The 27,906-nt window shown below is 45.8% G+C and overlaps 3 protein-coding genes across 6 annotated transcripts in view; 1 reads left to right on the plus strand and 2 right to left on the minus strand.

The window, feature by feature from the left end:
* XPNPEP1 (X-prolyl aminopeptidase 1) overlaps nucleotides 1–3,405 on the minus strand; it is a 36,113-nt gene extending 32,708 nt beyond the window's left edge. The window contains exons 1-2 of the mRNA XM_078773887.1: nucleotides 3,251–3,405; nucleotides 2,890–3,054 (exon numbers count right to left, since the gene is read on the minus strand). The gene's annotated coding sequence lies outside the window, so the exon portion shown is untranslated. The remainder of the gene's footprint in view (nucleotides 1–2,889; nucleotides 3,055–3,250) is intronic.
* The window catches only part of C3H2orf42 (chromosome 3 C2orf42 homolog), a 357,660-nt gene that overhangs the window by 301,624 nt on the left and 28,130 nt on the right, over nucleotides 1–27,906 (plus strand). The window lies entirely within an intron of this gene.
* Nucleotides 6,672–27,906, minus strand: part of PCGF6 (polycomb group ring finger 6) — a 36,189-nt gene continuing 14,954 nt past the window's right edge. For 2 of the 4 annotated variants that reach the window (XM_068111070.2, XM_068111071.2), the window contains exons 6-10: nucleotides 15,306–15,432; nucleotides 14,097–14,124; nucleotides 13,861–13,959; nucleotides 7,891–7,971; nucleotides 6,672–7,762 (exon numbers count right to left, since the gene is read on the minus strand). In XM_068111070.2, the coding sequence (XP_067967171.1) occupies nucleotides 7,697–7,762; nucleotides 7,891–7,971; nucleotides 13,861–13,959; nucleotides 14,097–14,124; nucleotides 15,306–15,432 (401 nt within the window). In that variant the 3' untranslated portion in view covers nucleotides 6,672–7,696. Of the gene's footprint in view, nucleotides 7,763–7,890; nucleotides 7,972–9,266; nucleotides 9,304–13,527; nucleotides 13,609–13,860; nucleotides 13,960–14,096; nucleotides 14,125–15,305; nucleotides 15,433–27,906 lie in introns of all 4 variants that reach the window. The other 2 variants (XR_010983770.2, XM_078773895.1) reach the window with 2 other exon arrangements.

Raw genomic sequence — 27,906 nt, forward strand, 5'->3', positions numbered from 1 at the left:
CTGAATTTAAAATGGATTAAACAGAGATTTTTTTTGTCACTGATCCACACACAACATCCCATAATGTCAAAGAGGATTTTTTTAAATGGCATAGCCCGTAGGGCAATGCCGTATAGAACAGCATTTGTCTGTCCGTATGTATGTATGTATGTATGTCCCTTCTTCCCTATGTATGCATGTTTGCAAAAAGGCACGTGAAAGACTGAGTGTACGGGGCAAAAGATTATATGATCTGATGACACGAAAATTAAACTATTTGGCCTGAATGCAAAGCGCAAAGTCTGGCGGAAGCCGAGCACAGCTAATCACCCATCTAAAACCATCCCTACCATGAAGCATGGTGGTGGCAGCATCACGTTAAGGGGATGCTTTTCAGTGGCAGGGACTGGGAGTCTTGAAAGGATGGAGGGAACAATAAATGGAGCCAATTACAGGCAAATCCTTGAGGAGAACCTGTTTCAGACTTGAATCCCATTGAGAATCTGTAAAAGACTTGATAATTGCTGTTCACCAAACAATCCCCCCATCCAACTTGACAGAGCTTGAGCAAATCTGATACAGACAAACCCAAGAAGACTCGAAGCTGCAATCGCTGCCAGAGGAGGTGCTTCTACGAAGTATCGACTCAGGGGGTTGAATAATTATGTAAATTAAATATTTCTGCATTTTATTTTTAATTATTTAGTAAAAAATTCTAAAAATAAAGAATAAAAAAAACATTCCATTTTGACATTATGGGGTATTAGGTGTACATCAGTGACAAAAAAAAACCGAGAGCCAAGGGGGGGGGGGCCGAGAAAGGTGAGTTCTCGGTGAGCCAAGAAAGATTGAGGCTCATGTTCGTGTGCCCATGGCCCATCATTACCATACCTCACTATATAAAGTCTGTGCAGGCTACCAGTCTCATCGATCCATCGGTGAAACTAACCACGAAGACCGAGGACGGCTCATATTAATAATGAACTCGGCACACTTCACATTAACAGTGTGGCTGAGACCTGCCTGACCAATACAGGAAGAAAACCACACATTCTTCTGCTCAGGAAAATCTGAAGGGCAGAAACAGGAACATGAAGTGGGCTTTACAATAAATAGCAAGCAGAAATTGCAGACCCTTGCCAGGATGTGTTTTTAGTGTGTTGCCTGTTGTGGTTGTGTGTTAGAGAACATGGCGTTGTGTTAGAGAACCAACAAAATTGATTGCCTGTTGGGTCTGGGTAAATTGCTGCATGTGAGTGACAGAGGCCTCGTGTGCCCGACTTATTTCCAGGGCTTGGTCCAGCGTGAGAGAGTCATCCTTCGCAAGGAGCTCTTTCTGTAGCTCCCGATACCACGTCCCGGCAATGAGCTGTTCTATTATGCGCTCATCCGCCTCAGGGGTCTGCTGCCACCATGTAAATTTTCAATTTTTTCTATTTCAGGCTTTAGTGTTGAAACAAATATGGCGGCTGAACCACATGACCGATGACATCATCAATTTTTTTTTTTCTCCACGAATTTATCCCTAGATGATGCTCAACAAATTTAATCTTGATCAGATGAAATTTTGTACTCGTCGAATTATGACGCATTTGTTGATTCCCCATGGGGAGTCGGTGACAATGAGATAGGTCTCAATTGTTTCCATCGAGTGGTTTCGGAGATAGAGGTGCGAAGTTTTTCCAAGATGGCGCCTGTACCACGTGACCTATGACGTCATAATAATCATTGAAATATTCTACAGGAGGCCCTCCTATGGTGAAAATTTCGTGTCAATGGGACCAAGAATTGCAGAGAGAAAATTCATACTGATCAAATCAAGCGTTGTACTTGTCAAATTATGACGTCATGATTAAGGTACTGATGACATCATCATTACCATATCTTATTCCCCAAGCGGAGTACTTGCCAATGAGCCATGTTTCAGTTTTTTTTTTTCCATGGAGCAGTTTTGGAGATAGAGGTGTAACCTTTTTTCGATTTCTCCAAGATGGCGCCTGTACCACGTGACCTTTGACGTCATAATTATTTAAATAATTCCACAGGAGCCGCCGCTCATATTTGGAAAATTTCGTGCCAATCGGACTAACAGTTGCAGAGGATTTTTTTTTTTTCATACCGATCAGATCAAGCGTTGTACTTGTCGAATTATGACGTCATAATTAAGGCACCGATGACATAATCAACATATCTTATTCCTCATGGTGAGTACTTGACAATGAGCCATGTTTCCATTTTTTCCATTGAGCGGGTTGGGAGATAGTGTGACGTTTTTCCAAGATGGCGACTGTACCACGTGACATATGACGTCATAATAATCACTAAAATATTCTACATGAGGAGGCCCTCCTATGGTGAAAATTTCATGTCAATCGGAACAACGGTTGCCGAGAAAATGAATTTTTTAAATGCAGACACATACGTACGTACCTGAATGCTTAACCGCACTTTTCGCTTCGCGAGCGCAGGTAGGGTAATAAATAAATGACCCCAATTTAAAACCCAGTTACAGGGTCATTATTTAATTCCCCTTGAACTTGAAGGGGATTTCCAGTAAAAATCCTTTGAAGTTTTGAACTAACGAGTTACGTTCACGTAGAAACAACGGATCGACTACGGCCATTTCAAACACCAACGTCAGGTGAAACGTGCTAATGAAATCGACTTTAAACTTAACAACGCCTAAACAATGACCTTTACCCAGGAAACCCCCTAAGGTAAGACTTGAGACCCAGGTACACTCTCTCTCTGTGCGTAGAAAGTACACTTTTAAATGAGTCGTGAATCAAAACGAGTATAAAGAGTCAGAACGTCCACGTCGGAGTCCAGTGAGACATTGCGAACTTTCTCCATTCAACCCTTTCAACAGATATCAAACTAAATCCCAGACGCGGATCGAGGTGTGCTCACCTGATGATCTGAATCAAACACGAAATACAATGCTCCAACTGCGCAACAACCACGACAACCCAATCCGAGCAAAGCGGAACACTTCCTGTTTCCACTCTTCACCGCCCACACAAGGCTCCACCTCCTTCGAATAATCGCTTGTTCTTCACACAAAATCGATCAGATCTACATAGGTATTGATGGATTAGACTCACAAAAGATTTCTTTAAAGTATTGCGTTTCATGATTGAGGGTAACAATAAAATTAATTATGTAATGTATAAAACCTCCAATGAATGTGCCGCTTTTACACCGCAATAATCGTCGTAACCAGGTTGACGAAATATTCATCAAATATCTCAAAAAAAAAGAAAAGAATTACCTTGTACACCGATTATGTTATCAGTGGTAAATGGAAAGCGCACGATGAAACGTCTTACTCCTCTTTGTGTTTGAAACTATTAATCGCGATTGGCCGACGAGCTCGTCCGAGCACGGCTCCACGTAGCGAGAGGCGGGGTTTTACCTTTCACTTCTGCATCGGTGGCAGGTGACCCGCATTTTACGGGTTTGGAACATTTTGTTTCTGACAATCCACAGACGTCTTACTATCGTCAAAACCCGTATTTAATGGAAAGTACGATCAATCAAATCCTGCAGGTTTGCCACCTTAGTGTTGTAGACAACATATGTATTTGACAAACCGACACAGAAAAAACCGAGCACGGCACTCTGTGGAGGGCAAAGCTCCGCCTGGTTGGCACATCACTCAATGGTGAAGAATCACTGAAAGAATGATCCTATCCGGATCCGGATCTTCACCAAAATCGAATCATTTCGTCCTTGCCACATATGCTGCATCTCTCCCAAATTTCGTCTGAATCCGTCCACAACTTTTTGAGATATCTTGTTCACAAACGGACAGACAGACAGGGGTGAAAACATAACCTCCATCCACCTTTGGTGGCGAAGGTAATCAAGGGGAGTTATGTCTGGTGATCGTGGAGGCCAGGTGCTTGGTCCGTCTCGGCCAATCCAGCGACCTGGAGATTTGTCATTCGGACGGCATGAACGACTAAGACACAATGATGAGGGTTTTCAGAGCCCCAGATCCCCACGTTGTGCCGGTTGTCCTAGTCAGGTTCACTATGTTAACAAATAGAATTTCGTTCAAAATTTTGGGAGATTAGCAAAGCTGTACATTTTTGGAATCGTCAGAGCATGGAGAATCCGACAATCAATGTTGGCATTTGCACAGACACAGATTTTGGATTTTGAAAATGGCCGCCATAAAATACATATTTTGCGCGATCTCGGCTTCTAGTCAACCTAGAGACTTAATTAAATATGCTAATCCTATGTTTTCTGGGTCAAGGAATCCAATAAAGGCCTCAAAATAGTGCTCAGGATTATAGAAAAGCAACAAACAAAGGTAATTGAAAACCATTGTCTTCATATTTGTGATATAACTGTATTACATAATGCATGATATTGCAAGTCCTTTGAAGTTATAGGTATGGGTTTATAAAGCAAGAAAGCAGCCTTGTTAGTATCAGATTGAACTATAAGTCCTATACACAGGATCTACGAGGTCTATACCGTTCAGGAATATGCTTTTACAGATCTTCATCACTGTCCTGAGTGTCATTTTCGCAAAGGTGTCTACGCAAATGTAAACATTAATTTTTGGATTCCTCGTGCTCTGAATATTCCAAAAATGTATCGTTTTGCTAATCTCCAAAAATTTTGAACGAAAAAACATAGAGAACCTGACTATTCCCTGACACATGAAAGCAAGCTTTGTCTGTGAGCATGAGATTTTTCAGGTAATCTTCATCATCCTCTATGTGACTGAGACCCATTGTTTGCGTCTCGTAAGGAAATCTTGAAGTCGGGGAGGACCGGTTGCCCAATACTCAGCCCCTCAAGCTTCAGTAGGAGTTGCTCATACGGTACAGTGTCAAATGTTTTGCTGAACTCAACGAAAACAACATCAACATCAACAAAAGTCCAGTAGATGTCTTGGACGGTCAGTAGATTCGATATACATGAGTTTTTCTGCCGAAATCTGTGTTGAAGTGTCAAAAGTAGTTTATTGTCTTCCAGGAAGGTCATGATTTTCTTTTTCAGCAATCTCTCCAGTACGTTAGAGGCCACTGACATACGACTGACGGGTCTATCTATAGTTGTTGGGCTGCTGCTTGTCTCCTTTTTAAAAAATGGGTGATGTATGCGGTTTTCCAATCCAGTGGATGTGGATAGCTAGAATACTGTCCGTAGCAGCACAGACAGTCTTCTGGACGTGGAAGAGCTCTATGGGAGCTCATACGACATCTTAAGGTGAACACCGTCAGGTCCTGGTGCTTTATGGGGGTCAAGCAACCGAAGTTGCTGTTCCACATCAGTCACCGAGAGCAGGATAAGAGCAAGGGTTGCCTCTGGTGGGCTTCGGCACATGAACTCAGGGAGAGGTCCTGGTTTCTCGTGCGTAAATACATTTGAGTAGTGGTCCGAGAGGCATTGCGCTTTCTCTAGGTCTGTTGTCCAGATTGTGCTATCGACTTTGAGTGTATCTACACCATCCCGGGTGCGAGTCTTTCCTCTAATATAGGCATATAGATGCAGTCTTCACGTGACTAGCAAGCCGAATCTCATACTGGCACCTAGCCTACTTGAGGCTTTGTGTACACTGGCGACTTAAGGCCTTAACGACAACGTCCACCTTTGGCCTCAAATGTCAACTGTTGTAGTTAAACTACCCCCATTAAAACACTCCAAATGCACCTCTTTCAACCCCCAACTTCATTCCTGAAATTCCTAGTAGTGTTTGTTTGATACCGTGTACCCCTCCCTCCCTTCCCTCAACCCTCTCCCTTCCACAGATCTACTGACGTCCCTGTTCTCTATTGTTGTTGTGCTTGTATCATCATTAACATATCTTATTCTCCATGTGGAGTACTTGACAACGAGCCATGTTTCAATTTTTTTTCCCATTGAGCGGTTTCGGAGATATAGAGGTGCAACGTTTTTCGAAGATGGCGTCCGTACCACGCGACCTATGACGTCATTATTATGAAAAAAATATTCTACAGGTGGAGGCGCTGCTATGGTAAAATTTCGTGATAATCGGACCAATGGTTGCCGAGAAGATGAATTTTAAAAATGCAGACACGCACGTACGCCACACGTATGCACGCAGCCGATCGCTTAACCCTGCTTTTCGCTTGGCGAGCGCCGGGTAATAAAGTTCGTTTCAGTCCCAAGTTTCACTTTACAACTGGCATCAGGGCTTCCATGAGATGGCCTTTGCAGCAGCGATGGTGCGTCCATCCAACCCCTCTTAACGCTGGTTTATAGATTCACCTAATTAGGGAACACACCCAGAAGAAAGACCAGGTTCCTAAAAAGCTAAATTGTCATTGCAACTGTGAGGCTTAAATAGGCCTGCACAATCAATCCCTGGTGTTGGGCTAGCAGCGAGGGTGCCGGCTTAGGATACCAAGGATCCTGGGTTCTGAATCCCGGTCGATTGCTGAATTAACGCCAGGGGGGTTGACTCAGCCTGTACATACCTTCCGAGGTCGGCTAATTGAGTACCAGTTCACTGGTAATTCCCTGTTTGTCGTTAAAGGCGGCAAAAAGGGTTGGCGTCAGGAAGGGCATCCGGCCGTAAAACATTGCTTCAAATAGGGGACCGAAAAACAACAACAACCACGGTTCCCGAAAAAGGCCAACCCCCGCTTTGCGGGGAAAAATGGCCTCTAAAGGTGGTTATTTTTTATATATAATCATAAAAAGCATCATTAAAATCAAGATCCACCAGCTTTAATGGACAGGACCATAAAGCATCATTTTTCTCACAAACTGTGAATGTGAAACGCCCCAGTGGGTCAAACACTCAAGGCAGTGGTTGACATCAACGCAAACTATGTCTGGCCTTCAGGACAAAATAAAACAACACCAACAACAACAACAACAACAAAAAACATGCTATGCTTACTAAACACATTCCCACATCAAATACAGTATTTACAATCGTCCAAAAACCTCATGTTAAACACGAGCTCATGAAAGCACATGAAATAGCGGAAATAGAAGTAACGTTTTTTTTGTCGAGAATTCATCTCTATTCATGACAAAAGCCAAATCCCCTGCGCAGACAGAAGCAGACAATGGATCGGTCACGGAAATAAAACATGCAGAAAGCTTCGACTCGTGAATCAGTTGCTACATCCATGGATACGTTTTTCGAAGGCCCTCGTGGATAAAAAGACGCCTAAAGTACATGTACAGTGCATTCTTCAAGGCTCGTGGAAGAATTTGAAGCAAGATGCATAATTTTGTTTCTTTGTATACATTATTTACACCATCTACCCACCCCCAACCCTCTTTGAAAAAGTGCATTGAAGCTACATCGCTTAATTGGATCGTCGAGTTAAATTCAGTAGCATACCCTGATGTGAGCTTTGCAGCTTTGCAGCAGCAGCAGCAGCTGTGGAATAAATGGAGTTACTGCATGACCGTAAAAACTCTTCTCCTGGGATGTCCCTCGACTCGCTCAACACCTACGGGACATTCTTGACAAAGGCAAAATATGGCATTCGATGATATTAATCTTCTTCCTCGTCCGTTTCAACGAGTGCGAATTCCCATCGTGACACCGGAACGTGTGCTCTCGAACTTCAACTACATAGACATATATTGATATTTAGTTTAGCTTACTTTTCTTTTCTTTTTTAAAGTGAGCAACATATGCATGCAAAGTCAAAAAGCGTGGAGAGCCGGTCACGTGGAAGGGAAGGTGCGTGTGGCCTGTGGGTTCGTGTTTTCATTTTGATTCTTCGCATTTGTACTTCGAGGAAGAAAGGCAGTAATGCAGCAAGAGTAGTTCACCCTGCGGAGCAAAGGACGAGCACGGTGTACGTTTCGGAGAAAACAACCCACGCTGCCGTTTCGCTCGTCTCCTCGGTGTGGGATCAATAAAAGCAACGTATAGCGACGGGAAAGGGAGCCGAAAATCACCTGTGACATGCTGCGCGAACACTGCAGGAAGTTTAGAGTACAATCCTGCTCCAAGACACGGTCTCCACAGGAGATGATCACCTGCTCGGAATGGGAAATCAAATACAAACACATATAAACTTTGCGAAACTCCACAATGAAACACCATTATATTCTGTCCTATCCTATGGTATTCCACAACTCCCTCCAGAAAGTAATGAGAATTTTTTTTTCCCACTTGTTTGCTTGTTGCATATACTGTAACAATAACAAAGGGCTGGCAGGATAACAAAAAGGCTTGCACACTCGCATCTGAGCTGTCTCCGCTGGGTTCAATCACGGCCCCAGCTATAACTGGGTCACCCAGGTGTTTTGCGTGCAAGGCGATGCACACGTGTCTGAAGGATGTTCAGCCGGAGGACTCACCTGCCGGTGCTGGTTGTTAGCGGACGTTAAAGATCCCAGTCTTTCACAAAGAGGAGGCAAATTATCACCAGCGACCTGAACAAAAATGCAAATTCCTACCACCTTCAGGTGAGGATACTACGTTAGAGTGGTGATCCATCGAGGATTAGGTCGAGCCTAGAAACGTATCACGACTAGTTGTGATACGCTCTGGACCGCCATCAACACCATGAATTATTATGATAGAAAATATATGTTGTAGTGAGGTCCATATAATAATTATATAAGCAAAATAAAAACTTTTCAAAACTAGAGATTTCATAGAACATCTTACCCCCACACTGTCTTGAGTAACGAGGACATGGACGGGGTGTACGAGCGGCAAATTTGATTGGTCGTGATCATGTAAGATGCCGTAATATTTTGTCCAAGTACGTACTTCTAAAATCTAAACGGAAGCTTTTTGGGAGTATCAAAAAGATGATTTGTATTCTACAGTGTTTAAGTATACAAATTCACTTAAATAAAATAATTGTATTAAAAAAAACAAAAACAAAACTATTCTGAAGTTTACCGCCGTTGATCGAGTGTCTTTTACACCACCTTATTTAACACATTCGTTTTTCGTGCCTGGTGTTTGTGTCCTTTATGACTTCCTTACAGTAATTTATTGTTCGAAGCAATTTTCAATTTTGTTTGACTACCAGAGTAAAAATAAAATCCCACTCCTCTTTGCGCAAGTGCGTTCGGTAAGGATGCAGAGCCAAAGTACTGTTAAACTACATGTAAATTTTTCTGATTAATGTCCAAAATATCACATTTAATTGCAATCAAGTTGTTCCTCAGTCATAAACTGATGTTTGTAGACAAACAGACAAATTCAACCAATTGCTTAATCAAGCTCTTCGCTTCGTGTGCACGGGATAATTATCTTTCGAAAATTATTTCATTCCAGCAAAGCATTCATTCATTCTAGGTGGCTCAGGCTGTACCTTTCATGGTCTGGTTGGTGGGGGGTATGTCCTTGATCTGCATGCAACACATATACAAGTTCATTCATTACTTTTTACAGAAATAAATCCCTTTTTTGCATCAAATTAGTCTCAACAAGAGCCCAATGAAAGTATTTAAGCAAAATTGCTGGCATTTTTCGGGAACCCAGTAGCTTTAAACATAGCCAATCAAGAATTGCAGTTGGAGTTCTAGAGATTAGTGCAATGTACTGATTTATTTACACAACAGATGGTCTTTGTTTACGTTATCATTTATTTCCAACATCATTTAATTCAATTACTTCTGCACGCATAAGACTTTGCTGGTTTGGTCATTTAAAATCTGCAATAGGTTGGCCAGCAAATGCATCACCTTAATGTGAGAAAGCTTTATGGGGGCTATCTACATACTACATATGCAATAAATAAATAAATAATGGAGGATACATTCTTCTTTCTCTCTCTGTCCTCCCCCTTTCCCCCAATTTTCTCCATTTACCCTCTTGCTCATCTCCCACTCCCCTCTTCTTGCTCTCCCATCTCCCTTCCAGTTGTCAATTCACATCCCACTCTCTCCTCATCCTCTTGCATAGATACTGTGGAAGTGTAGATGCCAATTACTGCTTAATTGATGAAATAAAATTAAACTTCTTGGCTGTAAGGAGGTCGAAAAAGGCTGTTTCTATTCAACTCCATATCAGCCCCTGATGGGCCATTTAAACGAGCCTTTTCGACTCTCCGTAACTTTTAGTTTTACTTATGAAGTACATTAGGGTTTACTATAAACTCATTTCTATATCACAAATGAAATAAATATATGTTAGTGGAACATAAATGTACTGCAGGCATGTAGAATCCGGGTAGTGGGTAAAACGCATTGTATCGAGCAATCAGACTTGGGAAAAAGTCTTTTTATGTGACATCTGCGAGGGGATAACAATGAGTGCCTTCTATACCATATAGTTGTAAAATCTGTCTACCCACTCTCTTATTGGATGACCTGCAATAACTATTACTTTGTATGATTCCCAATCTCTGATTGGATAACTACTCCAAGAACTCTTTTTGTATCTTTTCATTTCCTGAATGTCCTTATCAGTATGTGCGTTAAATATAGCCATGACCATTAATGAGCCTCTTCCATATTAAAACCATGACTATTTTGCCGAACCTTTGAAAGAGTAGATCTGGGTATGAAAGAATAGATCTGGGTTTGAGAGAGAAAATCGGGGTTTGAAAGAGTAGATCTGGGTTTGAAAGAATAGATCTGGGTATGAAAGAATAGATCTGGGTTTGAAAGAGAAAATCGGGGTATGAAAGAGTAGATAGGGCTATGAAAGAGTAGATCGGGGTATGAAAGAATAGATCTGGGTATGAAAGAATAGATCTGGGTTTGAAAGAGAAAATCGGGGTATGAAAGAGTATTAGGGCTATGAAAGAGTAGATCGGGGTATGAAAGAGTAGATCGGGGTATGAAAGAGTAGATCTGGGTATGAAAGAGTAGATCTGGGTATGAAAGAGTAGATCTGGGTGTGAGAGAGAAAATCGGGGTATGAAAGAGTAGATCGGGGTATGAAAGAGTAGATCGGGGTATGAAAGAGTAGATCTGGGTATGAAAGAGTAGATCTGGGTGTGAAAGAGAAAATCGGGGTATGAAAGAGTAGATCTGGGTATGAAAGAGTATATCTGGGTATGAAAGAGTAGATCTGGGTATGAAAGAGTAGATCTGGGTGTGAAAGAGTATATCTGGGTATGAAAGAGTAGATCTGGGTATGAAAGAGTAGATCTGGGTATGAAAGAGTAGATCTGGGTATGAAAGAGTAGATCTGGGTATGAAAGAGTAGATCTGGGTGTGAAAGAGTAGATCTGGGTATGAAGGAGTATATCTGGGTGTGAAAGAGTAGATCTGGGTATGAAAGAGTAGATCTGGGTATGAAAGAGTATATCTGGGTGTGAAAGAGTAGATCTGGGTGTGAAAGAGTAGATCTGGGTATGAAAGAGTAGATCTGGGTGTGAAAGAGTAGATCTGGGTGTGAAAGAGTAGATCTGGGTATGAAAGAGTAGATCTGGGTATGAAAGAGTAGATCTGGGTATGAAAGAGTAGATCTGGGTATGAAAGAATAGATCTGGGTTTGAAAGAGAAAATCGGGGTATTAAAGAGTAGATCGGGCTATGAAAGAGTAGATCGGGGTATGAAAGAGTAGATCTGGGTATGAAAGAGTAGATCTGGGTATGAAAGAATAGATCTGGGTTTGAAAGAGAAAATCGGGGTATTAAAGAGTAGATCGGGCTATGAAAGAGTAGATCGGGGTATGAAAGAGTAGATCTGGGTATGAAAGAGTCGATCTGGGTATGAAAGAGTAGATCTGGGTGTGAAAGAGAAAATCGGGGTATGAAGGAGTATATCTGGGTGTGAAAGAGTAGATCTGGGTATGAAAGAGTAGATCTGGGTATGAAAGAGTATATCTGGGTGTGAAAGAGTAGATCTGGGTGTGAAAGAGTAGATCTGGGTATGAAAGAGTAGATCTGGGTGTGAAAGAGTAGATCTGGGTGTGAAAGAGTAGATCTGGGTATGAAAGAGTAGATCTGGGTATGAAAGAGTAGATCTGGGTATGAAAGAGTAGATCTGGGTATGAAAGAATAGATCTGGGTTTGAAAGAGAAAATCGGGGTATTAAAGAGTAGATCGGGCTATGAAAGAGTAGATCGGGGTATGAAAGAGTAGATCTGGGTATGAAAGAGTCGATCTGGGTATGAAAGAGTAGATCTGGGTGTGAAAGAGAAAATCGGGGTATGAAAGAGTAGATCTGGGTATGAAAGAGTAGATCTGGTTATGAAAGAGCATATCTGGGTATGAAAGAGCAGATCTGGGTATGAAAGAGCAGATCTGGGTATGAAAGAGCAGATCTGGGTATGAAAGAGTAGATCTGGGTATGAAAGAGTAGATCTGGGTATGAAAGAGTAGATCTGGGTATGAAAGAGTAGATCTGGGTATGAAAGAGTAGATCTGGGTATGAAAGAGTAGATCTGGGTATGAAAGAGTAGATCGGGGTATGAAAGAGTAGATCTGGGTATGAAAGAGTAGATCTGGGTATGAAAGAGTAGATCTGGGTATGAAAGAGTAGATCTGGGTATGAAAGAGTAGATCTGGGTGTGAAGGAGTAGATCTGGGTATGATAGAGCAGATCTGGGTATGAAAGAGCAGATCTGGGTATGAAAGAGTAGATCTGGGTATGAAAGAGCATATCTGGGTATGAAAGAGTAGATCTGGGTATGAAAGAGCATATCTGGGTATGAAAGAGTAGATCTTGGTATGAAGGAGTAGATCTGGGTGTGAAAGAGTAGATCTGGGTATGAAAGAGTATATCTGAGTATGATAGAGCAGATCTGGGTATGAAAGAGCAGATCTGGGTATGAAAGAGTATATCTGGGTATGAAAGAGCAGATCTGGGTATGAAAGAGTATATCTGGGTATGAAAGAGTAGATCTGGGTATGAAAGAGTAGATCGGGGTATGAAAGACTAGACTGGGGTATTGTGTTGTTCATTGCTATTTTGTGTATTTGCACAGCTTAGTCTGGTGTTGGGCTAGCGGCTAGGGTACCGGCTTGGGATCCTAGGATCCTGGGTTCGAATCCCGGTTGATCGCTGAATTAACACCAGAGGGTTGACTCAGCCTGATTCATCCTTCTGAGGATCTGCAAGTTGAGTACCAGTTCACTGGTAATTCCCTGTGTGTTGCAAGAGGCGATTAACAGGGTTGGTGGCAAGAAGGGCATCCGGCCATAAAACATTGGTTCAAAAAGTCGGTGGTGCCCAACAAAAGGCCAACCCCTGCCCTGTGGGGAAAAATGGCCTCTGAAGTTTGTTAAGTTCTATTGCTATTTTGTGTATTGTGATTCTTGTGATTGATTTTGATTAACTGCGATTCTGTATTGTGATTTTCTGGCCTGCTCTTTCCCGTGCACGGATTAATAACTCTCCGTGTATGTATCAATAAATATTTCAAATTCACCTCCGTGAGAAGAATAAATAAATTATTTTACAATACGAAGTGCAGTAGATGTTCCAAAGATAATTTCGAATCAAATCAGCAATTGGATTTCTCTTGAACGTAATCACATATGATGATCAGCCTAATTTTAGGCTCCTCTAGACGAAGGCAGCCCTTAACTTGCATCCTGGATATGGGGATACTCGCCACGCTTGCAGAGTATAGGATGGGAAATTTGGAGTTTGTTCAGGGTGTCAGCGATAACTTGCCTAATCTTGGGAAAGGACACCATGGGATCTTTGAAGTCCTCAACAGCCAGTGCTGGCAGACAGGCCCTCTGGCTTAATGTCCTGCAGATGGACGGCGCACACAATGATGGCAGTTTATAGCTGGGTCGAGATTCAAAACCAGGGCAGACAGCTGCAGTGTGTTTACCTCCAAGCTATCCCGCAGGCACTCTCGGACAACTTCAGACCAACACAACATTACATGGAAGTGTGTTTGAAAAATGTCACAAGACTAAAATCTAATGAAATCATAATGTGCAGTTTCTGGCTGCCAACTGTACATGTTTATAGGGAGCGGTGAAGATGGCGACACACCTCACATAGAGAATCCAGCTGAAGCTTTTTACGTAGAAATGCTTTGACGTGTTTCACCGTGGCTTCCCCCGACACACTCACAAACTTTTTCTGAAGGGGCTGTGCAGTCGCAAGAAGGACACAGTCATGGTTATTACAACTAAATTGCAGGAATGCATGGAATGATGGGTAGAAAGTCATGCAGCGCAATAAAAGGGAAGCAGGTGGGCGATTTTGAGCGGATTTGACTGCCATACCTGGTAGTTTAGCTTCCCGGATCCAGATCTGCAGGCATGAAAGGAAATTGTGAGTCTTCAACTGTGAACACGGAACAAGGATAACTCAAACCAATCCCATGCTCTGAGCAAGAGCCATAAATAATTAAGGGTGACCATCTGGAGTTTAAATTGGAAAATAGAAACTAAAACAGGAAAGGAAGGTGAGGGGCAGCAGGAGCAAAGGTGATTGGAAGAGCAGGAAGGAACAGGAGGGGTGTTGAGTTAGAGAAGTGTGGTTATGGGGTTGGGTTAGGCTACAGCCTTTGTGAAAAGAGTAGACCTTTGTGTGCCAGTACCCTAGCTAAATTCATGCCCCGATTGAGGACAGCTTCAATGGTGACCTGTCCACTGTAAATTCATTGCCCAGTCATGGGACGTCACCGTGGCTTCATGATAGAATCATAGATGACGTCAGGTTTATTCAGCCATAACAAATGGCAAAAGTTTCTCTGCCATCATATTTGTTCTTTGTGATGAGATGTATACGGCGGTAACCAAATGGGGACAACGTCAAACAATTATCCCAGAAGGTTCAAATTCACCTGAAGGCAGCAGTATTAAGGATTTGGGTTTCAACCTTCTGGAAGCCCGACAAATTGTGATGCCAGTCTCTACTTTGTGGTTAACTCTTCAGGCCCTCAGGGTAACTCAGGATGGGCATTAAAATGCTACTCATGAAAAGGCAGGCATCATCATCATCGTGTACCATGCCCTATGCGGAGTGTTGGTGCTGCCGAAGCAGTTACTAGGCCACAATCCTGGTCGACTCACCCCCCAGACTCAGGAATGCAGGTCAATAATTTAGACTTATTAATGGTGCTGGCGATAGTTTGCCTACTCTTCATCATGTGATCTCTAATGGCCACCAACTGTTGGCAGACACCCACCCAGTTCAACGCCCACCTGAGGGACGGCACACACATTGACAAATCACCTTGCCTGTGAAACTCCGGGACAGTTTATAGTTGGGTCGAGATTCAAACCCACAGTAGACACTTTAGAGGTGTGTGTGTGTGTGTGTGTGTGTGTGTGTGTGTGTGTGTGTGTGTGTGTGTGTGTGTGTGTGTGCGTGCAAGCAACTGTGATACCTCTTCACCTCTAGACCATCCTGCCAATCCTTGAAAAGGCAGGGCTGCCCAAAAACCCATATAACCTCCCTCTAACCCCACCCCGAAGGACTGTGCTCACTCTAAGCACTCCAAGACGAGGCAGACCATAGGGGAAGTTGTTGTGCTACAGATTCGTCCTGGGGCCAAAATGCCTCGTTTCTTCTCTGAAGACTTCTTCTTGTCCGTCACTGGAGGATTCTGATAAACTGCAAAAAGCAACATTTCAAGTCAGTGTCTCCATTACGCCCCCGTGATGTTATGCTCAATATTTACGCCCAGAGGTAAATACTCCTCTTCAATGTTAACCATTTCTATTCTACAATGTTTGAAACAAAGTGGCTCAACATAGTTAACATGAAAGACTTTTTTTTATTAAGAACATAATTAAGATAAGGCCAAGATTTTATAAACGTGGATTCTTCTGGATGTGACACCAGGGCCGGACTTAAACAGACGAGTCATGTCGCCACGACTGACGAATCAATTTTTTTTGTCTCTACAAGAACGAGGCACTCATCACTCATGTAAGAGCACGGGTCTTTAGCTCTTTCAGGAGCCTTGATCTTGTATACCAAAAAAGGGGAAGGAAAAAAAGAAAGGGTGAGTTGACAATGTGGGGGCGGGGCAACAATTTGGTACAACTATCAAGGGAATAAACAGTAAAGAGGAGAGAGAGAGAGAGAGAGAGAGAGAGAGAGAGAGAGAGAGAGAGAGAGAGAGAGAGAGAGAGAGAGAGAGAGACAGGAACGAACACTGAAAACAGCAACTAAGAGGATTACATCTGAGAGCAGTGAGTAATATTGGAGAAGGATTAATTGGGTTAATGAATATCGTGGGTCAGGATGAGCAAGGACATGAGGTGGTGGTGCGCTGTCTATTTGGAGCATTGGAGAAAATAATCGAAAAGATTGGCCTGTGGTAGGTGGTTCCATAGACAGGAGAAGCAAGGAACAAAGGAGTTGCGATGTGCAGTCAACCTCGATTTGGGAAGTTTAACCAGGAGGGAGTTACTGGAAGAACGAGTGAATCCTGGAGCTGCTGGGAAGGGTCGGAGGACTAAGAGCAAAGGAGCTGTAGTGGAGAAGAAGCGGTAAAAAACAGAGATCACTGACCTGTCTACAATATAAAATTTAACAGACAGAGCTTTGGCGTCATCACAGGAGAATCCAATAAGCTTTGGATTTCACAGAATACAGGAGAGACAGATGTGAGGCTTGGTCACCAGCCACTAGGCGAGAAGAGTACTCTACTGGGCTACGGACAAAGGCCTTGCACTTCGAGTAGCTCTGATTTTCCAAAAAAATACTTGGATCGATGGAGGATGTCCAGTGAGTTGAGGGTTTTGAAGGCCAGCTTTACGATGTGGTCGGCTCAGGAAAGGTCATGGCTGATGGCCAAGAGACTGAACAATGAAATATGTAGAGAGGTGGGTTCGTTTAAGGATCCTTACGGAGCAACAGGTTAGACAGCAAGATTTTTCCAGGATTTAAGGACATGTTCATTTGTCATACCAGCATCTAATCAGTTCCAGACCAGCAGAGAGTGGTGCTGCTGCAGTATGATTAGCAGTGGGATAGAGGTACTGTATGACATGATGTGGAGTCACCTGCAAAGAGGAAGAGGGTTTTTCAGAGCATCGGAGAGGTAAGTTATAAAGTTGAGGAACTAAACTGGGGCTAATTGCCTTGGGGAACACCAGCCTCCACTGGAAGAGGGGAGCAGAGGGCAGCATTGATAACAATGTTGACTAGGTGAGTGGAGAATGTCAGAAGTCCAGGAACCAAGGTGGCCTTGTATGTCATAGGCATCCGTAAACTCCAAACTGATGGTCAGAGATCAGGCTGTTTGACAACAGGAAAAAAATTGACATCAGCAGACATGATGGATTCCATGACTTTGCTTGCAATATGTGCTCAATGATTTGGAGTTACCTCCGAGTGGATGGAGGTTATGTTTTCACCCATGTGTGCCTGTTTGTCTGTCTGTTTGTTACTTGCCGGAAAAGATTCCGGCAAGTATGTTGATCTGTTCGTTTGTCTGTCTGTTTGTCTGTCTGTCTGTTTGCAGCACTACGTCTACACCGTTGCACGTAGAATCACCAAACTTTGCACACGTATTTGTCTTGCCCTGGAAGAGACTGTGCCCAATTGATGACGTCATCAGTCACGTGGTTCGGCCGCCATCTTGGAAAAACCGAAAAAATTTGCACCTCCATATCTCCGAAAGTGCTGAACAGAAAAAATTGAGACATGGCTCATTGTAAAGAACTCTCCATGGGGAATAAAATAAAATAACAACCCCCGTCGGTGGTTGTTAACTTAAGTTCCCTACTTCGTGTTTTGCTTGGTTCTTAGATTTTTCCCTTCCACCCCGGACATAATACTCTTTGTCTAACGTTTTAAATCCCCACCCCCGCCCCCCTAAAAAAAAAACCAAAAAAAACAAAAACCAAAAACATTTATTTCCTTTTCTCCACGTGTGCTGTTTCGGGTGCTTCTGTCCACGTGTGCTGTTCGCCCTGCCCCCATTATCTCCTTGCCATCCACCCTTTGCCCTGTTCATGTGACTCGTGGTTGTCCCTCTCAGCCCTCTCCCCATTGGTATTTTGTGAATATAAGATTGTTCTTCACGGTTCTGTTTAAATATTATTTAAATATGTTTAAACTCTCCCCTGCAGTGTTTTATACAGTGGTGTATTACAACACGCTGTTTTTCTTCCTATTTAAAAGGCTTTTTTTCAATTTCCACTCCAACTCACTCCACTTCAAAAAAAAAAAAATCAATCTCTTATACGTCTCCTTCACTACATGTTCTAAATTCACATTCATTCCATCCCTCCTCCATCGTTCTTAATCGGATTGCTAACTTGAAAATCACAATAAACCCAATTTGTTATCAATGTTCGTCTTTCATTAATCATCCACTTTCTAAACTCCCCTCCTGCCCCTCCCCTCCAAATCCCCCCTTGCCCCTCCACTCCTAAACTCCCCCATTGCCCCTCCCCTCCTAAACTCTCCCCTCACTCCTCCCCTTCAAAACTCCCCCCCAACCCCTACCCTTCAAATCTCCCCCCATACCATTCTTCTCCAATTCTCCCTCCTCCCCCCTCCTCCTCAAAGCTGCCTCCTCCCCACTTCATCTCCCTTCTATCTCATACCTCCACCTCCCCCAACCTTCTACTTTCCTCTGCCCCCCCCCCTCAAACAACCCCTCACTGTGCCTCATCCCATCACCATCAAACGTTTCGTCCTCCTCATCCTTCCCTTTCTTGTAACTCTTCTGTAATCTCTGACACATTATCAACTGCCCTCCCAACCTCCCCCTCTCATCCTTCATCTTACCCTACCCCTCCCCTGTCCTGTACCCGATGCTCCCCCTCTCTCTTCATTAACGGTATGAACCTCAAACATCCGGGACCTTCGCTCAAACCTGACTGATCTCTCCATACAGGTTGCTTCTGACAATCCAGACTTGATCTGCTTAACAGAAACTTTCCTCCTTCAAGATGTCTCTGATTCCTTAATATCTCTTCCTGGTTACTCCATCCTCCGGTATGATAGACCTGAGCCTCGTCCTGGTGGTGGGGTGGCTATCTTTATCAAAAACTCTCTTCCTCACTCTCCTTGCACTGCCCTCTCTCCTCCTCACCCCCAGGAGTACCTCTGGCTACGGCTTCCTCTCCGCTCCCACCTTTTGTTCATATGTGTTCTGTACCGTCCCCCAAACAGTGATGACTCCATCTACATTTCACTGTCTGACAACATGGACCAACTTCGATCCACTCATCCCAACTCTCTCTTCCTCATATGTGGTGACTTCAACTGTCATCATGCCACCTGGTTGGGTGTGGGTTCCTCTCTCACCAGTCATGGCACCTCAGCAAAGGACTTCTGTGACTCACTGGGATTGACACAATCTGTCAATTTCCCGACCCGGATCTCAGACAATGGAGTATCTTCTCTTCTAGACTTGGTTATGACAAACTTCCCTGCAAATGTCTGCTGCTCTTCTTCTGCTCCAATCGGTTCTTCTGATCATGTGCTTGTTAAAGTGGACATCTCTCTGGCCATTCTCAGAGAGCCTCCTCAGCATCGACGAGTCTGGCATTTCACTCAGGCCGACTGGCATGGTCTTTAAGCAGCCTTCAATCATCTGGACTGGTCTCCCATCTCTACTGCCTCTGACATGAATTCTTCCTGGGAATTCTTCCAAAGCAAACTGCTCTCTCTCATGCACAGATTTATCCCATCTCGTCTTCAGTTGTCTTACCCTTCCTCCCGTCCATGGTACACTGAATCTTGTGGTGAGGCAGTTGCCCTGAAACAACTTGCCTTTGCCTCATGGAAGGCTAATCCAACTGAAGGCAATCTCAGTTCCTTCCACCAAGCTCGGAACAAGTGTGTGTCTACCCTCAGGAGTGCCAGGAAGCACTATCTCTCCACACTCAAGAATGAACTCTCAAACCTGTCTCCTTCCTCCAAATCCTGGTGGCGCCTGGTCAAATCCGTTTCTGGTGTTTGTTCCCCCTCCATCCCCTCCCTTACCTCAAGTGGCTACACAGTTGACACCACACGTGACAAAGCCGAATGTCTCAACTCTGTGTTTGCCTCAAAATCTTGTGTCCCAAACCCGTCTCTCTCTGTTCCCACCTTACCCAGTCGAACTCAACTGCTCCTGGACTCTGTGTCCTTCTCTCCTGACAAGTTGAAGAAGTTTTTGTCAAACCTCGACTCTGATTCTGCAACTGGACCAGCCGGCGTCAGCCCACGAGTCCTAAAATCCTGCTCTGCCACTCTATCTCACCCTCTCTCTATTCTTTTCACCCTCTCTTTTGCTCAAGGTCATCTGCCAGCATCTTGGAAATCAGCAAACATTACCGCTTTACACAAAAAAGGTGCTAAAACAGATCCTTGCAACTTCAGACCAATCAGCCTGCTCCCAATTATCAGCAAAGTCATGGAATCCATCATTGTTTCAGATATCAAATCATTCCTCTTCTCCAATGGCTTGATCTCCGATCATCAATTTGGATTCAGACCAGGTCATTCTACTCTGGACATGCTGCTTCTGCTGTCTCAACAATGGATGGAGGTCCTCAATGCCAAACAGGAAATCAGAGCTGTCTCCCTTGACATATCACGTGCCTTCGATACGGTCTGGCACCCAGCTCTGCTCACCAAACTCTCCTCCTATGGTATCCATGGAAATCTCCACGCATGGCTTGGGACTTCCTCTCTGGTCGTAGTCAACGTGTGGCCCTGAATGGATTTCTCTCATCTCCCCTTCCTGTTCAGGCTGGAGTTCCCCACGGTAGTGTTCTGGGCCCTGTGCTTTTTCTGGTCTTCATCAATGATCTCTCTGACTCTCTTGAAAATCCTCTCTATCTCTTTGCTGATTCCTCCACTCTCTGCCGCTCCATTCCTCTTCCCTCAGATCGGCAGTCTGTAGCCTCCTCACTCTCTGAAAACCTGGACAAAATCACAGACTAGTCAAACAAGTGGAACATGTCTTTCAATCCTGACAAATATCACACTCTTACTACGTCTCTCCGAAAAGACCGAATGGACAACCCTCCCAGCTACTTTCTCAACAATCCTCTCCAAGAAGTTCTGTCGCTCAAGCTTTTGGGTCTCACTATCTGCCATGATCTTTCTTGGGAAAACCACATTTCCAAGCTGGCCTCCAAAGCCAGTCGCCGACTGGGCATCCTCCGTCGTGCGAAGTCCTTCCTTGGCACACCTGAGCTCCTCACCACATACAAGGCTTTCATCCGCAGCTCAATGGAATACTGTTCTCCCCTATGGGCTGGTGCTCCTGCCTCACACCTAGCTCGGCTTCACGCTGTTGAAACCAAAGCTTTCCGAATCATTGGAATCTCCCACGGTGAAGCTTGTAGTGAAATTATACCGAAGGTGAACCCAGGGAGTGCTCGCTTATCCCACTAAAAGGGGCGTCTATAAGACCCGGGACAACCGCGGCGCAAGGACACTCCAGCGGCACTTACTGTGACATAGTCCTGTAGCTTGAATGGTATGTACGCCCCTATATGCTGCGCTTGTTTTGTTCTACCTATTGACATCGGACATTGCCCATGTAATACTCTGATTCTAATGTCTATTGCATGAATGTATTTTACAGGATGTCACCACAGATCTAAATGATATTAAACCTACCCAAGGGTCAAGTCGTGTCTGTGCTTGATTTTCACGACATTTAATATCATTTAGATCGACGAAATGACTGAACACAAGATGATCATGGTACCGATTCTCGATGCCGACGCTCAAGCCGAGGGGTCGGGATTGGAGTTCACCCACTGGATCAAAACGCTGGAGAATTACTTCGCCGCTCATGAAACAGAGCCCACCGCCGCGGTGAAGCTGTACGTGTTACAGTCGAAGGTCCATCACAGCGTTTACCGGAGCATTGCTCGATTTGAGACGTACGCTACGGCTCTGGCTGAGCTAAAGCGACTATACATAAAGAAACGGAGCGCCGTGCACGGCCGGCATCAACTCTCCCAGCGGCGACAACAACCATCGGAATCGATCGATCGCTACGCGCAGGAGCTGCGTTACCTATTGGCGGACTGCGTCCAAGAGGTATGGACGGACCCATGAGCAAGTCCAGGATGACCTTCTCCGAGATTCTTTCGTCTCTGGAATTAATTCTGGAGTCTTGAGGCTCCGACTCTTGGAGACCGCGGAGCTGACATTTACGGAGGCACTACGGCTGGCACGCATCTTTACAGATGCCCGTGAACAATCCACCGCTTATGACCACCCACGAGTCGTGGCGGGGACTTCTCAACTCGCGCGACCGGAGAGGGTTACCGCCGAGGATATGGGGGAGGACCCGACCACCACGGCCGAGTCTCTGGGTGCTCCTGAAGCGGACTCCGCTTCCGGCCTAACTGCTGCTGCCGCTGCCCGGCCACGGCCTGACCGGTACGCGAAGTGTTATTTTTGTGGGAATCGGCAGCACCCTAGATCTGAATGCCCGGCTCGGGAGGCCATATGCCATCTGTGCTCCACCAAGGGCCATTTTGCAAAGGTCTGCAGGAAGGCCGCATGGGGCACGCGCACCCGCGCGACCTTGAATGGGCTTATCGCTGAGCCAACGGATCGAGCACCGGACGGGGCGCCCCACTCGGCTTTGATGAGCAGACCTTCTTCTCTCGCGGGCCCCTGGCTGCACGCACGACCTTGGTGAGATACACCGGGCCGCCGAAACAAATGGCGCGAACGCGACCGGCCGCGGAGCGACCGACCTTGACTGGCGTTCGAACGCCTCCTTCAAACAAGCGACATGCTCCTGCTTTGGAAACTCCTCTTGATGTGCGGCAAACGCAGCACGTGACTCGAGCGCCATCTGACGGCGGCTCTTACGAATTACATGCACTCACTCCGGCATATGAAACTACAGATGAGCCAACTATGCGCTTGTCACGAGGATCCTCCACAGGCTGCCCGAACGACCGGCAAACTGCAGCCGGCGTGGGAACGTCCTCTGACAGTGGGTATTACGATTTATATGCTCCTGCTGAGGCCCAACCTGCTCCTGCTGAGGCCCAACCTGCCAACGATGCCCGGGCTGCCCGAACGACCAGAAGATTGCAGCCGGAATGGGATCCAGTCGCGAGGCGCGATCTTCTCTCCTGGCCGGTACAATACCTGCCGGGTCTGCCGGCCTTGCGCAGGCCATCATTCCGCTCAAGGTCGCGGGCGTTTTTGCGCAAGCTTTGATCGACACGGGGTCTACGGATAGTTTTATCGATCAACGACTAGTGCATCAACATGGGTGGCCGGTTCTCGGGACAACACGACGGATCTTCATGGCCTCCCAAGGACTTCGGCTGAGCACAAAAGGGGCATGTCGATTGAAACTTGTGATAAAGGGACGCACGTTCCCAGACGTGTATCTCATGGTATTACCTGCTTTATGTGCCGACGTTCTGTTAGGACTTGATTTCCTTAAGCGACATGGATGTTTGGAAATAGACTTCGGTGGGCCGGACACGCTTGCTGTGTGCGCCCTCGCTCAGATGGACGTGGAGCCTCTCTCGCTGTTCCCCAACCTGACCACTGATTGTACCCCTGTAGCCGTAAAATCGCGGCGCTACTCTCGCGCAGACGCGCAATTCATTGCGGAAGAAACGGCCCAGCTCTTAAAGGACGGTATTATAGAACCCAGTAGGTCGCCGTGGCGGGCCCAAGTCTTAGTGGTGCGAAGTGAGGCCCACCGCCGGCGCATGGTAATCGACTACTCACAGACGATTAATCGATTTACCCAGCTGGATGCCTACCCCTTACCGGGGATGGATGCCCTGGTACGCCAGGTGGCCCTGTATTCCGTTTATAGCACTCTCGATCTGCGTAGTGCGTATCATCAGGTCCCCATCTCTAGGGCTGATCGCGTCTTTACAGCCTTTGAATCGGGTCAGCGGTTGTACCAGTTCACTCGACTCCCTTTTGGGGTAACTAACGGGGTCACTTGTTTTCAGAGGGCTATGGATGACCTCATTGCGAAGGAGAACTTGACCAATGTCTTTGTCTATCTGGACAATCTTACAGTTTGTGGGTATGACCAGGGGCATCACGACGCTAATCTGAAGCGCTTCCTCGAGGTCGCGCGGAAATATCGCCTAACCATGAATGCGGCTAAGTGTCGTTACTCTCTACGCACGGTAGATCTTTTAGGGTACACCGTGACCCATGGCTCTGTCTCTCCGGATAAGGAGCGTCTGCGACCTTTGCTCGATATGGCTCCGCCTAGCGATCGGGCTTCGCTGAAACGCGCTCTTGGGCTGTTCGCCCACTATTCAAAGTGGGTGCAAAATTTCTCCGCGAAGCTCCGCCCCCTCGTGGCCTGCGACACGTTCCCCATGGGCCCGGCCGCCATGGCGGCCTTCGAGGGCCTTAAAGCCGACATCGCTGGCGCCGCTGTAGCGACGATTGACGAGAGTGCCTCTTTCGTCTTGGAAAGTGATGCCTCGGATCATGCGATAGCGGCGACTCTCTCCCAAGGGGGATGCCCTGTGGCTTTCTTTTCGCGGACTCTCACCTCCGCCGAGTGGAGGCATTTGTCTGTCCAAAAGGAAGCGTACGCGATCGTCGAATCAATTCGGCGATGGCGGTCGTACCTGCTTGGGCGGTGTTTCCAAATCGTCACGGACCAACAAAGCGTTGCATTTATGTACGACACCTTACATGCTCAACGCATTAAGAATGAGAAAATCACCCGTTGGCGTATCGAACTCGCCGACTTCTGCTACACCATCAAATACCACCCGGGGAAGGATAACCTGGTCGCCGACGCCTTATCGAGGCCGGCCACTTGCGCGGGGGTTGTAACTTTGGAGGGACTGCGCGTTTTGCACGGCACTATGTGTCATCCCGGGGTGGCGCGTTTCGCGCATTTTGTGCGCAGTGGTAATCTGCCGTACTCGATTGAGGACATCCGCCGGATCTGCCATGATTGCACTATCTGTGCGGAGCTCAAACTGCGTTTTTACAACCCTCCTATGGGGACGCTGGTTAGGGCTACTAGACCGTGGGAGCGCTTGGCGATGGACCTCAAAGGGCCGCTGCCGGTGTCGAGTAACTCTCGTTATCTGCTCACTATCGTTGATGAGTATTCGCGATTCCCCTTTGCTTATACGTGCGGGGATATGTCGGCTGCCACGGTTATACGGTGCCTGCAGAATTTGTTTTCTATGTTTGGGTATCCGGCCTACGTGCATACCGATCGGGGTGCGGTGTTCCTGTCTCAGGAGGTGAGGGGCTACTTGCTCCAGAATAATGTCGCTTCGAGCTACACCACCCCGTACCGGCCCCAGGCGAATGGGCAGATAGAACGCTTTAATGGGATTATATGGAGGGCCGTCATGCTAAGCCTCCGGACCCTCGGCCGAGGCCTCGATAAATGGGCGTGGTCGCTACCTGCAGCTCTAAACTCGATCCGGGCTCTCCTATGTACCGCCACCAACCAGACTCCTCACGAAAGACTGTTCCACCACCCTAGAAGCTCGGGTAGTATCTAATCTTTACCCAGCTGGCTCGCTGCGCCGGGGCCCGCCTATCTCAAACGAGCGGTTCGCGCTAGCAAGTACGACCCCCTTGTTGATAAGGTGCGGGTCCTCCAGGCTAATCCCGAGCATGCTCGAGTGTTAACGGCGGACGGCCGCGAGTCTACTGTCTCCGTACGCCATCTCGCCCCTTGTGGGGACGACGACAGGGATATCGACGAACCCATCTACGAGTCTATGGACTCTACCGAAGCTTCCACGATGGAACTACTACCGTCACTTCCGTCGTCACCCACTCCCTTGCCAGAAGGCGCTGGGGCGCCCCCTCCGACACCCACCTCCGGCAGCTATTCCGACGCGGGGGACTCCGGGCTTGGGGACGACGTACCCGGTAGTTTCCGAACACGAACTGGCAGGGTAGTTCGCCGCCCCGACCGCTACGGGTGGACCGACTGACGTGGATTGACGTGCCCCATTCGATTATTGCTGACGCTTGCTTGCAACCTGCCGAGCGGCAGTATAGTTCTAACCGCGGGGAGAATGTAGTGAAATTATACCGAAGGTGAACCCAGGGAGTGCTCGCTTATCCCACTAAAAGGGGCGTCTATAAGACCCGGGACAACCGCGGCGCAAGGACACTCCAGCGGCACTTACTGTGACATAGTCCTGAAGCTTGAATGGTATGTACGCCCCTATATGCTGCGCTTGTTTTGTTCTACCTATTGACATCGGACATTGCCCATGTAATACTCTGATTCTAATGTCTATTGCATGAATGTATTTTACAGGATGTCACCACAGATCTAAATGATATTAAACCTACCCAAGGGTCAAGTCGTGTCTGTGCTTGATTTTCACGACAAAGCTATCTCCGAGGGCCTTTCATTCACTCACCGCAGGCAGGTAGGTGGTCTTTCTGTCTTCTACCGACTCCTCTCCGGCCTTGCTCCCCAGCTCTCTCTGTGCTTTGTCCCCCAAATATTCCTACAGGTCGCACAAGATCTGCCAGCAACCCAGAGATGGTTAAACTGCCGAAAACTAGGCTCTCTGCTCACCTTCACTCTTTCATTCCTCTTTTCTCCCGCCTCTGGAACAAACTCCCTTCAATCCCACTCGTCCCTCCAGGTCTTTAAAACAGCTGTTCACCACCATCTCTTATCTTCCCCCATCCAAAACCTTGATCTTTTCTACCCCCGCTAATTCACCCCAGATCCACTTTGTTTAAAATTCCAAGTTCTTTCCTGGAAGTCCTTGCAGTGTCCATATGTTTTATACCTCTCCCACCCTCCCCTTCCCATGCCTCCCCCCCCCCCCCCCACAAAGCCCTCTCCCTCCCACAGATCTCTCGATGTCCCTGCTCTCAAATGTTGTGTTTGTGTCATTCCCCCTCTCTCCCCATCTTGTCTACCGCTCCCCATGTTATGTTTTATGTGTCGGTTTGTCTTTCTGTGTGATTAATATTAGCTCTTTCTCGAGCCTCCATCTTGTATACAAAAAAAAGAAAAAAAAAGAAAAGAAAAAAGTGCCCAATTTTTAACTCTCTCGGCCCAAGGCCTCCATTATGATGTCATAATTCGACAAGTACAAAACTTCATCCAATCAAGATGCAATTTCTTGAGCGCCATGTCGGCATAAACTGGGGGAGAAAAAAATAATGATGACGTCATCGGTCACGTGGTTTGGCCGCTATCTTGAAAAAAACGAAAAACTTTGCACCTCTATATCTCCGAAAGTGCTGAATAAAAAAAATTGAGACATGGCTCATTGCAAAGAACTCTCCATGGGGAATAAAATATGTTAATGATGATGTCATAGGTGCCTCCATTATGACGTCATAATTCGACAAGTACAAAACTTCATCCGATTAGGATGAAATTTTTTGAGTATAATCTAGGAATAAATTAGTTTAGAAAATAAATAATGATGACATCATCGGTCACGTGGTTTGGCCGCCATCTTGGAAAAACCGAAAAACTTGATCCAAAATGGCCAATAAAAAAGTACATTCCGGCAAGTCCTCGGTCTCTGACCGAATTTTCATCTGTCTGTCTGTTTGTTTGTGCGCAATACTACGTCTACATCGTTGCACATAGCATCACCATACTTTACACACATATTTGTCTTGCCCTGGAATAGACTGTGTCCAATTTTTAACTCTCTTGGCCCAAGGCCTCCATTATGACGACATAATTCGATAATTCGACAAGTACAAAACTTCATCCAATCAAGATGGAATTTCTTGAGCGCCATGTCGGCATAAGTTGGTGGAGATAAAAAATAATGATGTCATCGGTTACGTTGTTCGGCCGCCATCTTAGAAAAACTGAAAAACTTTGCACCTCTCTATCTCCGAAAGTGCTGAATAGAAAAAATTGACACATGGCTCATTGTAAAGAACTCTTCATGGGGAATAAAATAGGTTAATGATGATGTCAAAGGTGCCTCCATTATGACGTCATAATTCGACAAGTACAAAAGTTCATCCGATCAAGATGAAATTTCTTGAGCATAATCTCGTTGCCCTAGAATAGACTGTGCCCAATTTTTAACTCTCTCGGCCCAAGGCCTCCATTATGACGTCATAATTTGAGAAGTACAAAACTTCATCCAATCAAGATGCAATTTCTTGAGCGCCATGTCGGCATAAACTGGT

Source organism: Myxine glutinosa, chromosome 3 (assembly GCF_964187855.1).
Source record: "Myxine glutinosa chromosome 3, kmMyxGlut1.1, whole genome shotgun sequence".
NCBI lineage: Eukaryota > Metazoa > Chordata > Myxini > Myxiniformes > Myxinidae > Myxine > Myxine glutinosa.